Here is a 13,405-nt window from a genome sequence, read left to right on the forward strand (position 1 = left end):
TGGGGTATTTGGGACTGTGGCACCCTATGCTGTTTCAGATAATTCCTTTTTGTTTTGTTTTTAAAAGTGTACCTATCTGCCACCCCCCCTCCCCTCCCAGCCGTCATCTATGTCAGACTAATTTAAAAAAAAAAAAAAAAGAGGAAAAAAAAATATCGAGGAGGGGGGGAGGTCGAACTTGGCCTCCGTTTTGCCCTCACCTACCTAGAATCCCTGCGGTGCTGTTGGCGAAAAGTCACTTTTGAGCATTTTGGATTTAGTGAGGCGTTTTATCCGAGAGGTATGTGTATATCCCCAGTTTACCCTCCCCACACCCACCACCCTCCTCCCACCCTCCCTCAGAGAGACAAACAGGGCAACGGGGGAGGGGAAATGGAGGCTATCCGCAGAGTGGAGGGTCAAGGCCAGTCACGTCCCTCCAGCTCTAGTTTCTCCCCACGTTCTGGGCAGTGCAATGAGTTCCCCTGTTACCCTCCCCTTCATTAACCTGGGGGACAAGCAAACACAAGAACAGAGGAGACACTTTTAAACCACATCGTGTGAACAGATGCATGCAGAGCTGATAATGAAGCGGTTAAAGTGCGATTCTGGATCAGAAAAAATGATTTGGGAACAAAATGTATCATTGTTTATCAATGAGCTGGGTGTTTCATCACTTCCAGAGGAGGGCTGAGGGGTATTTCATTTGGGTGACATCATTTGGTGAACATACCTAACAGGTCAGTGTCCTGCGTGGACCAAAGGGGTGGCCGGGTTAGACGCCGTAGCAGGCTGACAGGCGCTCCTTCAACAGAGGAGGGAACTGCTCAGAGAACTGCTGCCAGTTCTCCTCTCCGACCTGGTCCTTGAAGCCATGCAGGATCTTGGAAAAACAAATGAGACTTGATAAATTCTGCAGCAGGCGTTCAAATCTGAAGGTCAGACTTTGTGGGCGAAGTCTTTCGCAGGCTGATAGCAGACTGTCTTATGGCAACATTAATGGTAGATTTTCTCACTGGGTTGCTGTGCTTGACAATCTCAGTTTGCAGCAACTGAAGCGAGATAACTTGATAAATCATTACGTGTTGCTGACATATTCAAACAGACTGGAAAATGTTAAAAGTCACCATAATATATGGAGGGGTGTCTGTTCACTGCAACATCAGTTTATGGTCTCAGTTGCTGGCTTCATGTGTTATTCAATACACAACACACTTGTTCTGACTGTAAAGACACTAAAGAGATAGCTGTTCAGTTTTTTAAGCCAAAATAGCTTTGACATTTATATCACAAATAAACCAGCTAGTTAGCACTAGCTCTTTAGCTCCTCCTTACCGTCCAAATAAAGTCATGACAGCATAACAACCACACGACGACAATCAAAATTAAAGGCAAAGTTTCATAATGGCAACCCACAAATTAATGTGTAACCTTAAAGTGGCATCATCCATTTTCAATATACAGTTTTTGTACATCTAGCTATGACCTTGCAACTGCAGCTGCATCTTGGGCCGAGCACCTAAAACTAATTTAAAGACCCCTCCACGATCTGGATTGCTCAAAGTAGAGGCCTAATGTTTTAAGCTTTAGCAAGAGGGATTTCTAAGGCTACCCAGAATTGATTAGTATTGATTATTATTATATTATAGTACTCATTATTGACTGATCAGCTTGACTTAGTGATGTACCACACTTCTCAGACTTCAAAGCCATCTGCACCATGCCGTCAGATTTCCGATGTCTGATTAATGATCATCATAGGTCGGTGACCCAAAACTACACAAGAGGGAACGTTTTAATCACAAACGCTGGTCCATCCTGCAGACTGTCACAGAAATATGATTTTTGATGAAGTATTTACCTTATAAAACATGTCCCTCAGGTCGTCCTTCGGGTTCACCCATGAGGCCACAGCATCACAGAAGAAAATAAAGTCCTGAACACAGAAGACTTGTTAACTCAGCACTTGCCAAAGTAGACCTCCCCTACTTCTCTAACCCCTTTAAAGCAATATCACCTTACCTGCACCACTCCTGCAGGGTTCACGCCGATCATCACACAGATTCCCCGGAAAGCCGAGTCCTTCTCCTCATTATCTCTTATATTCCTCAACGACGTGCACCTGTGAACAGGAGCAATGTGGCGACAGAAGAATGAGTTCAACTTGGGTTTTTTTTGTTTGTTTTACAGCAGCTCCACTTTGAGCAATTTTTCAACTATTTTCAACTATTTTTAGTTTTTCAACTTTTTAAACTAACAAGTTAAAGAGTTTTTACTCATGCTGTGAAAGTAGAACGTGAAAAAAAAAAATCAATCATATATGGTAATATCCATACTGGGACTCACCATGGCCTAATGAAATGCTGCAGCTGTGGCGCCACTTCCTGAGGACACACGAAACCCAGCCTGCCGATCGTAATGGCTGCATAGAGAGACATAAAAGAAGTCTTCAATATCAGAATCAAATTTAAGAGACACACTTATCATCATTCTGTAGCTGATTGTTTACCTGTGTTTTCCAACAGAGTCTTGGGAGTGTTGGGTCTATTGATGATCTCCACCAGGTGTGGCAGCACCATACCCACATACGGCTGCATTTCTGCACCTGGAGAGCCACAAAGAAGAGAAGGAGGCAGTGAGCATCCTGCAGTGTGGATACAACATGGTAACGTCTCTAAGTGTGTTAAAGCCAGGAATTCATTGCCAATCAGGCACAAGACAGAATCGGACCGGCTTCAATCGAATAAAAAGGAACACGTGAAAAACCTAAAGCTGAAATATCAAAAATACCCAACACTGATTTAACTTTCTTCAGGGCTTCATTGGTCATAAGTTACTGAGAAGAGCTTTCAGGTCCTTAAAAAAAAAAAAAAAGAAAGAAAAGGGAGTGTCTGAACACTTATCAGCAATAAAACCATTTGCAGTTACCAAGCCCTTAAAACCTAAACAAGCCTTGGTGTTGTCTCTTACTTAAATTCAATAGAAAAACTAGTTTCTTACTAAACTATTAAATAAGATTTGTGAATAGTAAAAATCCATTTTGAGAATCAGGTTCTGAACACGTCTTTGATTCAAGTTTGTCTCAGCCAAAATATGTCGCCCACACTGAGGCAGAGTTTACAATTCCTGAACGTACGAGCTCAGACTGCACAGGCCTGCATGCAACATGTACTGTGAATGATCTGGATCAGAAAACATTATGGGAACAAAATGTATCACTTTGTGTCAATGAGCTGGGTGTTTCATCATATCCAGATACTGGGGGGTGGGGGGGACGACAGGAAAACCATCCACAATAAGATCTGTTACTTACCCATTTGCATGGAGATCTCCCCTATGGCCCAGGTGGCGTTGTTACACACGGAGATAAACTCTGGGTTCAGGTTGAGCCCAAGGATGGGCATGAACTCAGCTGGAGAAGAGAAATGGACACCAGTTACAACAATGATTCACAAACACACAGCTGGATATTCATTTCAGCCTCCTATTTTTTACAGCTCATCATTAAAGACATGAGCTCATGAGTGGCTACAACAATCACTAAATCTGGGTGTTCCCTGGTAATAAAATGAGAGGGCAGCTAGTAAATCAGTCAAAATGTGACAAAGTTGCTCTGATAACGCACGCTCACCAATACAGGGCTTCACGTGGAGGAAGCATGCCTTTGTTAGATCGCCCAGGAGAGCAAAGGAGCTCTGCCTCACCTCGGGCATGGTATCCTGCAGCAGAACCACATAACTTGGTGTTACACAGGGATCACAGAAAACTCAGAGGGAGAAAAAAAAAACCCCAAAAAAAACAAAAAAACAGAAAAACTAGTTTTTGCATGTAGAAAAATAAAGAGAACTTCCATCACACCTGCATGCACTGGAAAAGCAGGGTCATGATGTTAGAGCGAGCCACAAGCTGTTCCACGTGTCCTCCCAGACCTTCAGCCAGGCCGCTCAGCAGATCCAAGGCCACAATCATGAAATCCTTGTCAGGAGCTTCATACTGGTCTGGATGCTGGTTGTACATCTATGTAGACAGAAAGAAAAAATGTGAATTTTTAAGCACCAGTTCAAGATTTAAACAGACTCCACCACATTTATTCTATTCATGCTTGCTCTCTCACCATAGCCTGAGCAAGTGTCTTCTGGACTAATGTGACACAGCGCTGATAGACGGGCTCGCAGTAGGGCAGAAACCCACTTTGCAGGGCGGTGGCTACTGACGACAGACACTGAAAGACATCCGGACAGCACAGTTTTGTTTGGGTTTTCTTCTCCTTCCTCTAAATGACGTAAAGCATTTTTTCTTCGACATACTTGGACATGTCAAACAGAAAACAGGAAAAACCCTGTTTCTAAGCAGCGCTAAATTTACTCACCTCCAGCAGAGGGAAGAGATCCTTGTCTTCGTCCTTCAGCTCGTTCCACTTTGCAATAAGAGGGGGCATCAGCTTCTGAATGTACTCCTGAAAAAGCAACACAGTGGTAACAGCTCAGGCTTTCTGCAACAAATCAATGATTCCCTGTTATTAGTCTCCTCCCAAAGCTAAGCAACCCGATTGACTTGAGTAAATTCAAGACAAATATACAAGATTCAAATCTCAAACTCACAGGCTGATTGAGATGGTGACCCACTGAATCTGCCAGAGTTCCTATGGCATCATACAGGATGAGCAGATTCTTGTGCTGGTACTTCCCGAAAGCAAAGACCAGAGTGTCCAGAATGTAACTCAGATATGGCACCAGCTCTGTGCATGCCTCTTCCTCCAAGGTTGCAAATGCACTGAGAAAAAACAAGATGATGAAGGTCAATGCTGAATCTACACACACAGTCTTGTGGTCCAGGAATACCACAAGCAGGATGTGGATCAGAGTACAATATGGGAACAAAGTGTATCATTGTAAGTCAATGAGCTGGGATTTTCATCACGTCCACGTTAGAAGGGAACAAAGATTGCAGCGTGGCTCACCTGCAGGCGGCTTCCTGCACCTTCTTGTTGCTGTCCAGGATGCGTTTCAGGAGCTCCGTCATGAGCGGTTTGAGATACGAGTCGGGGGGCTGGGAAACCACCCAGTGTGCATAGCGACTCAAGGTCCAGCAGGCAATGGAGCGGACCAGGGCCTTTTTGTCACACAGACACTGGATGAGGTGAGGGATGAGCTCCGGCAGGTAGGGCACCATGCCCTGCATGCAGCCTAAGCACAGAGTGAAAGCACGAGTGAGAACGACACCAGACCTTCTGCAGTCAGCAGAGCAAATCTACTGATCCTAATAATCATTCGCCGGCAGTATGTGGCATAATGCAGCTCTTCCCTGTGAAATTCTGTCTCACACCAATGTGTACTTGCGATGTGCATCAATTTAGGGCGTTATATCACGAGAAGACTGCACAGCTGATTTGCTTCAGAGGAGACGATACAAATGTAGGTTTCTCTGCTTTATGCCTCTTAACCAACACTCAGACTTCAGATCTCACTGCATACATGGAACAGAAGCAACTCAGTTCTGTTTTAGTACAAATCTACTACGTCACTTGTTGTAAACAGAAACCTCAATCGCAAGCTTAATCCATCGCGCCCACTGCACTCCACACTACTGAGGAGCAGAGCCTAACTCATACTTATTCAACCTTGCTACAATAAAGAACGCTTCAGGAGCTCATTCCTACAAACTCTGTGAAACTAAACAACACTTCTTTCTGTGACAGGTTCATTCTGACTCTCTTGCCAATCTGGGCAGTCATTAATCCATCTGCAAATCACTCTTTATTCATGCAAATTTAAAAAAATTAGGCTGAACAGTTTGTAAGATTGCATTTGCATTCCCTCTTTTGCTCATGAAACAGACCATTTACCTGCATGCAAAGCCCGACAAAACGTGATTGGTTATTATAACTCAGACATTCCAACACAGACATCACTTTATACAGATTACTTTTGACAGATGTGGTTCTGCATAAGGTTGGCGACCTAATTAGGCACCGTTGAGGGAATTCTAGGTATCAGTTGAAATGGGAAAGTACCAAATCCCAGTTCTGCATCCAAAAGATTTGAGAAGTCCCCTCTCTATGTTTCTGCCTCTTTCCCAATTGAGAAATATGAAGACTGCTTTAGCAATTTCAGAAAGAACAGTTTGACACAAATTACTTTTCCAATCAGGATTCACCACATCCGCAGATAATGCCAGTAACTTTGAATAAAGCATAGACGGCACTGTGGGGGTGATTTCTTAATCAAATCAGGTGTCCTGGTGATACCAACCCTGTGCTAATGAGGCATGACATTAGAAATCTATAATGTGTCCTTCAGAACACCAAGTGAATGTCTGCATGAACATGCAGACAGGCTTTTTGCACACTGCATATAATAAGGTTAAACCTCATTACTAGATCTCAACTAGGGACAGATAACTGTCTATGCATAAACTGGGAACATTTCAGGAAGGTGTAGCTCGGGTTTTTGCAGCTCTGACCACTAACCAGAAAATCTGTAGATTGCATGAAAAATGTGTGTCCTTTCATCTTACCCTCAGCTATGGCCCCCAACACCAGGATACCAGACTCCTTGATCACCCAGTCAAGGTGAAAGAGCAGGCCTTTCAGGAGTGGCAGGAGGTGGGGTAGCAACTCGTCACGGAACACGTTGGCCAGCACGTCCAGTGCTGCTGCAGAACATTTCCCTACGTGAGAAAGAAAAGTTTAGTTACAACCCGACACCTAACCTGCCATTTCTCTTATATCACCTGAAACTACAGCAGGTTTAAGTTTTCTAAAAACTCACTGCATGTACTTCCTGAATGACATCCACATGTCCACTCACAGCTTAAAAGGTAATAGATCTGTGCTACATTTGGGAAGGGGCCAGTTGGCATATTAATACCTGATATACAACATAAATGGAAACCAAAGTACAACCAGTCAAGTCACTACACTCACATTCTGGCAAATAATGTGTTTCTCCACCACTTACGCAGATTCCAGTCAGACAGCGTGTCGTCATCGTCGTCGTCGTCTTCCTCGATGTCCTCCCCCTCCTCCCCCTCGCCTCCTTCATGCTGCAAAGTGACCGTGCGCGACTTGTGGAAACGGGGTTTGATGTCCTGCTCGCTGTCTGGTACCGCCTCGTCCTCCTCCACGTCACCCTGGGGGAACGGTCAAAAAGCAGATTGATGGCAAAGAAGTACAGCTGGGTATCCCAAGCATTCAAATACCTACGATGGCACTCACCTTCAGTAGTATGATGTCTATCTCAGAATACTTCATCCCATTTACTAAGATAGGGATCAGTCTATATTAAACAAGTGAGACAAAAGAGGATATCCTTGATTAAAAAAAACACAGATGGAAATTCACACTAATAATAGGCACATACTAACAATATTTAACAAGCTACTCACTGCACTAGGTGTCCGGAGAGCACCTCTTTACAGATGGGTTGCTCTGCTAGAGTCAGCCAAAACTCGCAGGCCTCCAGAGCCACGTTCTCGTCAGGGTCCTGGGTTCGCTGCAGCATGTACTGAAAAGCAGATGTTTGAGAATGGGAATGTGTGATCAGGTGAGTGGGAAGGGAGGAAAAAAACAAAAACCAGCCTAAGAAGAAACTTGAGAGAAATCTGGATCAGAAACATTAGGAACTTGAGGTATCATCGTGCTTCAATGAGCTGGGTTTCTCATCACATCCAGATGGGCTCCAAGTTCCACGTATTTACACGAAAATGTGGCGTACGTGTCCTTTTACTTCCACTGTGTGCTCCACAGCTGGTTATCTGGTTGTCCTAACACTCACCTGGATGATGCTGTGCATGTGGGGGATGAGGCGGTCAATGCGGACCTCCAGTAGCATTACCAGGGCTCGGCATACATTCTTCCTGACCTCAGAGTCCTCATCTGCTGCCAGCGCAAACAGGCTCTAAAAAAGGAGAAGAGGAGCAAAAAGAAAGGAGTGTGAAGTAGGCACAAAACTAACACAGCAGCCTGATACCGAAGCACACACAAGCTCACCTCTATGAAAGTGTCAATGTTGTCCATCAGGGCTTGGGCTCGGCCGATGATGAACTGGTTCACGCAGGCTATGGCATGGGATCTGCAGAGCAACAACAGCAATGATCAGACATTGTAGTGATGAAGAAACTGGTTCAAATGAAAATGCCTCAGATAAGAACCTTGTATAACTTACATGTGCCTTTCATTTAAACAGAAAACACCGGAAGGCTATAGGTCTACATAACGTAAAACAATAAATCTGCTAATAAATAAAGGAGTTATGAAAAGATCTGATCAGATAAGCACATTAAAACTCGCTTACATGCTCACAATGGTTCCTATCGTAGTATAAATATTGTAATGAGGAAGAAAACTTGCCACTGAAACCAATCAACACGACTCTTAACTAACCATATACAGTCAGGCAAATGTTAGCATAAATCACACCCAGATTCTCTCTTTCTTGTACCTAATCTTGGGGCTGCAATGCTTGAAGAACTGAAGAAATTTGGGTATCATTATGTTGAGGGGTCTGTTCAGAGCGTCGCTGTCCAGCAGCTCCGATGAATCCTCGCAGATCTTCTGCAGTGCGCCAAATGAGCCCTGAGACACGGACATACACAGAGAAGCTGTCAAATCAAACGCAAACGTACAGGGACACAGAGGAGAGAACGAAGACCGCATCAGACAACAAGACCGGAGCAAACAAGTTCTGAATGCACTGCAAAGACTCTGCCTATCAGCTGAGAACATCTTTTTCATGTCAAGCACATGTGCGACTATGAAATCGTCATCATAAAAGGAACGACTGGAGATATTAGCTGCTCCAACACAGATATTACAACTAATCCTGCCTGATTTTCATCTGTTTTATTATTATTACTACTACTATTACGACATCTACTGCTCCATTTCAAAGTCCATGCAGAGCTATATCTGGTTCTTCTCAGGAATCATTTGCAAACTATGACTTTCCAGTTAGCCTTGTTGTGGCTGTCTGTGTGGGATGAATTCAAACTTATGTCTACTTCAAGAATACGCGCCTCATTCAATTGTCAGATACTTAAACCAGAGCAACTATCTAAATGAGTCAAATGCCAAACAGGAAGTGCAGACCTCGCACGTGTTGTAGTCCTCTGAGTTGAGCAAGTTGCAGAGCTGAGGCAGCAGCTCGGGCCATGTTTGCAGCTCTCCTTTGGAGGCAATAGTTGTGATCAGGATGCCTACAGGAGAAAACGCAGTTCAGGTCAGTTGTTCACCACTGACAAAGACCGCAACCTTTGGCCTATGCAGAAGCTCTGGATCAGACAGTATGAATACAAACACCTTCACAGACACTCAGATGGATTTTATGCATCATTTCCAGAGAGTAACATAAGGACACACAGGAATTAAACTGGTTACTCTGTGTGTAAATAGATGGTATATAAAGTTATAAAACCAACACAACCAATACACTCACCAATGGTGGCACGGATGAGCGGCGAGGGATCGCCGATGTTGTTGAGGCATTCCTGCTTGATGAAGTCAGCAACGGCTGATGGAAAGTTCTGGTAGTGGGCTTTGACATTGTTCTTCAGTATCAGACCACTCAGAGAGCGAGTCGGCTCATCTGAGAAGAAGAGAGGGCAGTTAGAGACCAAGATGCCAAGCCATCAGCGTGTATTTGGAGTCTGATCACTACATCAAAGTGCACAACGTTTTCCACTACTCAATCCTGAGGACGTGTAATCCAACTCTTCATCTTACTTTAAAATCTGTGTGCCCTTCATTGTGGAATTCAGAGCAATCACTCTTAGTCAAAGTGGACGCAACAGTTTTTCTCAGTCTATTTCATATATAAACTCTTGCAAAGGTGGATATTCATATTCAAACTAGCTCCAAGTTTCAAATCATTAGATCAGCCAATCTAAAGGTATTCCCTGTGGGCCAAAAGACAGGCTTCAGGCTGCTCCAAGCACTCAGATCTCAGAGGTTTTTCCTACTCTTGGCACTCGCTCATGCCAGGAACAATATTATTTATACACACTCTGAACACAGAAGCACCACTCACCTATTATTATTATTATTCAGACCTTCTGATTGTGAGGGACAGCCAATCAGAAGAAAGTCCGCTCAAAGAGAGCAGACTTACTCTAAAGGGAAAGGGATGAATGCAGAGCTGCTGCAAAGCCCGATGTAAAATCGATAAGGATTCATTTGAACTTTGAAGAGTTCAGGGCTGCTCTGGTAGAGGCATGAACAAATTCCTAAATTTTTACCAAATATAACAAATCTATATCCCTAAACTAAGACATGTATCCAAAGCAATGGTGACAGCACGGTTCACGGTTCTATATACTTGTCCTGTTACATTTATTGGTATATGTTTAAGTGCTACGTTGATTAAGCAATTGATGCGTCACTGCTGTCAGTCTGTGAGAAGAGTACAAGTGGCACAATTCATTTTTTTGCCCCCCTCACACTGTATAAACATGTATGCAAGGCCTCTGCTGGGAATGAGGCTCCAACACAATAAGTAACATTCGGTGCATCCAGCTATTACGTGCAACAGGAAGCACTAAATTCTCACCATAATGGATCAATGATCTGAGGGACATAAGACGCACGTGCCAGACTACTCACCTTCAGTTTTGAGTCGTGTAAGGACAAAGATGAGATAGTTGTTAAAGTCAGGGAACTGGTTGAGTTGTTCGAGTTTCTGAAGTGGCAGTTAAGGATCATTTCACTTTCAAATCACCCTTTCAGTCTGAGCCAAGTAAAGCTCAGACTGAAAGGGCTTATTATAGATTACTCATTTATGTTAATCGCACAGATGTGATGTGACATTTCTTCCATCATGTATTTTTGGTCAAAAATATACTGTAAGTGAAGAAAAGTAGACAGTATAGATGCACTTAGTCCTTAAAGATGACTGAGGTGTCATGTCACAGTTGCTACCTCGCCTTTGCTCTCGCAGCTCCTACAAAATCCTCAAACACTTTCATTGTTATACTACATTAAAAGCAATAAAGGATCAAAATTTAATTAAATACCATTAACCAGTTTTATTATGCACACTCAGAACAGACTGAAGTAGGATACTTGTTGGACAGCTCTCTGTGTGACTGTGTTAGGTGACTGGGAGTCTTTGAGCAGCTGTAGGACCTGCTGAAGTCCCTGCTCATCTGGCTGCCACTCCATCCTGACACACACACACACACACACACACAAATTAATCCACATTTCTCTTTAAATTCAAAGGAAAATATTAAGAAACACGTAAGCAGGTGAGGTCTCTGGATCAGACAGTATGAATACAAACACCATCAGCAACAGGTCAGATGTTTTTTAATGCATCATTTCCAGTCGACATGCACGTATATAGTTGATATAGGCAAAAAAGAAGGATGCCTGTACATAGAAGAACAAATCTTCACACAGGAGTAATGCAATGGACCTGAAACTACCACAGGATGCCAATCACGTTGTACATTTCATCAGATGGTCTTCTGCTGGGCTTTTATCCAATCAATCACTACTTAAAACAAGATACCTCTGCTTAATGACATGCAAAGTTATTGGAACCCACTGAGGGTTTACTGTAGTTACTTAATGCATGCATGCACGAAACAGCTGAAGGAGAAAAGATCAGTTCTAAAACAAAACTGCGCAGGTGTCGGTTGGGAGCTCTCTGGCCGCCTTCATAGTGGGTTAAAGGGTGAAACGACCCGGCGGCACCGGGACTGGTCACCCTCCCCCCGTCAAACACCTAAAACCCTAATTGCAGCATGCGGCACAAAAACGAGGACATCAGACAACAAGACCAGCTAAAATCTCTGTGACCCGGCTTAACTGCTCCAAGTTAATCCTACCCCCATCCCCACCCCCACCCCACCCGGTCCTCCGGTCTGAGTTGCGGAACCGCGTTGCGCTTCGATATTTTTTTTTTCGCTCGAATTTCAACGCAATGCCGTAACACGTGGGCCCGAGCCGCGCGGTTAGCCCGTTTTGGGAGGTAGAAGGTCACACTCACTCAGCTGTGGCTGGTCAGAGTGAAGAGGGGAAAAAAAGTTCTCAGGAAATGAGTTAGCAACGAAGCAACGATCGCCATGTCCGGCTCATAATCATGTGGTTTACCTTTACAACATTTAGCTTTACTGGCTAGTTTTCTCCAATTATAAAATCCATTATCGATTAGCTTGTAGATTGTTTGCGCTATGGACAGCTGACCCCACTAATACCCAACCTGCCCTTCTTGCTAGGGCCTGGTCGACAGGGCAGTTCCCGGCTGGAGGCTCACAATGTGGTCGGCATGAAAACAAGAAAATTCTGCCGTTAGCTATCCAAAGAAAGGGCCGAGCTGAGCAATTATTTTGCAGAACAATAACAGCCATGCGGTCGTTTTAAACATAGCGGTTAAACATAAGGATGTCAATCAGTATTGGGTAATAAGTAGGTGAACACGCTTTGTAAATAGGCGCTAGCCGCTAAATCGTCAGGCATCGGAGTTCGACTCACTCTGCTAATGCTAATACTGCTAGCAAGGCTAATGCTATTTAACTGAAACTTGCTTTGATTTTGTAAAACGCCTTACCCGATGAGTAGGAGTGATCGAGGTATTAAGAATTCGTTGTTAAAGTGCAACCCTATTAGAAGTGTACGTACAATATTAACTTGAAAGTTGAATAATCAGTACTGGGCCGCTCTTCTCTTCTTCTTCGTAGCGGTTCCTCTTGTTCAAATGAGCACGCCGATTGAAATTGACCCTTGGCGGCTTCCGTCACACATTTGACTGACTACGCGAGATTTGTCGTAGACTGAAAGGCAACTAGTTTTACTATCCATATTTGGTTAAACATAAATAAAAAAAAATACATTATTATACAAATACAATAACAATATATAATACTATAATTAAATACTACCGCCAACAAAAAATAAGCATTTTGTTTTAAATAAACGTTGTATGCACGCAAGTTTTTTTTTAACTAAAAATGGAATTAAAGACGACCTAAAAGATGGATTGTGCATTAATTAGGAGTTAAATGTAGAAATAAATGTAGTATAAATGTAGTTAACTGCACAGAAGTTCGTTTTTTTCTTTCCTTTAGGCGTCAGCACAGCAGAACATCTGCCACTATCTCACTGTGTTCCAAGCTCCCCTGTCACACCAACCCTCTGCATTTCCTCCGTCACTACATTCACAGATCTTTTCTGTGGTCACCTTCTTTGCCAGATCCATCTTCAACACTATCCTTCCTCTGTAAATGTCCAAAAAATCTTAGCCTTGTGCCTCTAACTTTGTCTCCAGTGCTGTCCCTCTAATCTTGTCCATCTTCACTTATTTTTGTTGTTGCTACCATCTCCAAACAATACATGATAGCAGGTTACTACCATCTTGTAAACCTTCTCTTTCGCTCTTGCTGCTATCCTTCTGTCATAAAGCATCCCTGACACTCCTCTCCACCCAAC

General features: G+C 43.4%; 1 protein-coding gene and 1 non-coding gene across 3 annotated transcripts; both read right to left on the reverse strand.

Moving 5' to 3' along the window:
• Window positions 1-360: 360 nt before the first annotated feature.
• LOC146633560 (transportin-2-like) lies at window positions 361-12,674 on the reverse strand. 2 transcript variants are annotated; one of them, XM_085352339.1, is made up of 25 exons: window positions 12,599-12,674; window positions 11,036-11,135; window positions 10,577-10,652; window positions 9,414-9,563; window positions 9,068-9,174; window positions 8,421-8,554; window positions 7,970-8,051; window positions 7,755-7,877; window positions 7,366-7,484; window positions 7,196-7,256; window positions 6,939-7,110; window positions 6,496-6,648; window positions 4,940-5,165; window positions 4,581-4,752; window positions 4,349-4,435; window positions 4,094-4,201; window positions 3,838-3,996; window positions 3,611-3,698; window positions 3,293-3,391; window positions 2,489-2,584; window positions 2,326-2,401; window positions 2,002-2,101; window positions 1,841-1,915; window positions 713-862; window positions 361-487 (listed from the first exon to the last, which is right to left on the reverse strand). In XM_085352339.1, the coding sequence occupies exons 2-24, from the start codon at window positions 11,132-11,134 to the stop codon at window positions 755-757; spliced, it is 2,670 nt and encodes an 889-aa protein (XP_085208465.1). In that variant the 5' UTR covers window position 11,135; window positions 12,599-12,674; the 3' UTR covers window positions 361-487; window positions 713-754. The 2 variants fall into 2 exon arrangements, with proteins under 2 accessions (XP_085208465.1, XP_085208466.1); XM_085352340.1 differs by having other exon boundaries at window positions 12,528-12,608.
• Window positions 11,230-11,299, reverse strand: LOC146633561 (small nucleolar RNA SNORD41). The gene has a single exon (XR_014906182.1). It is a non-coding gene; the product is annotated as a small nucleolar RNA SNORD41 (small nucleolar RNA).
• Window positions 12,675-13,405: the final 731 nt, after the last annotated feature.

The sequence above is a fragment of the Diplotaxodon limnothrissa genome, linkage group LG4, assembly GCF_057381915.1.
Source record: "Diplotaxodon limnothrissa isolate DT_005_m linkage group LG4, D_limnothrissa_male_GT1.1, whole genome shotgun sequence".
Classification (NCBI taxonomy): domain Eukaryota; kingdom Metazoa; phylum Chordata; class Actinopteri; order Cichliformes; family Cichlidae; genus Diplotaxodon; species Diplotaxodon limnothrissa.

Excerpts from the sequence above, each read along its gene's own strand:
- LOC146633560 (XM_085352339.1), bottom strand. The coding sequence starts at position 11,134 with ATGGAGTGGCAGCCAGATGAGCAGGGACTTCAGCAGGTCCTACAGCTG. Across the intron at positions 8,052-8,420 it reads CATTGCAGCCCCAAGATTAG|ATCCCATGCCATAGCCTGCG; the intron begins GTACAAGAAAGA and ends GTTGCTCTGCAG. Across the intron at positions 7,257-7,365 it reads CTCTCCGGACACCTAGTGCA|ACTGATCCCTATCTTAGTAA; the intron begins GTGAGTAGCTTG and ends TGTTTAATATAG.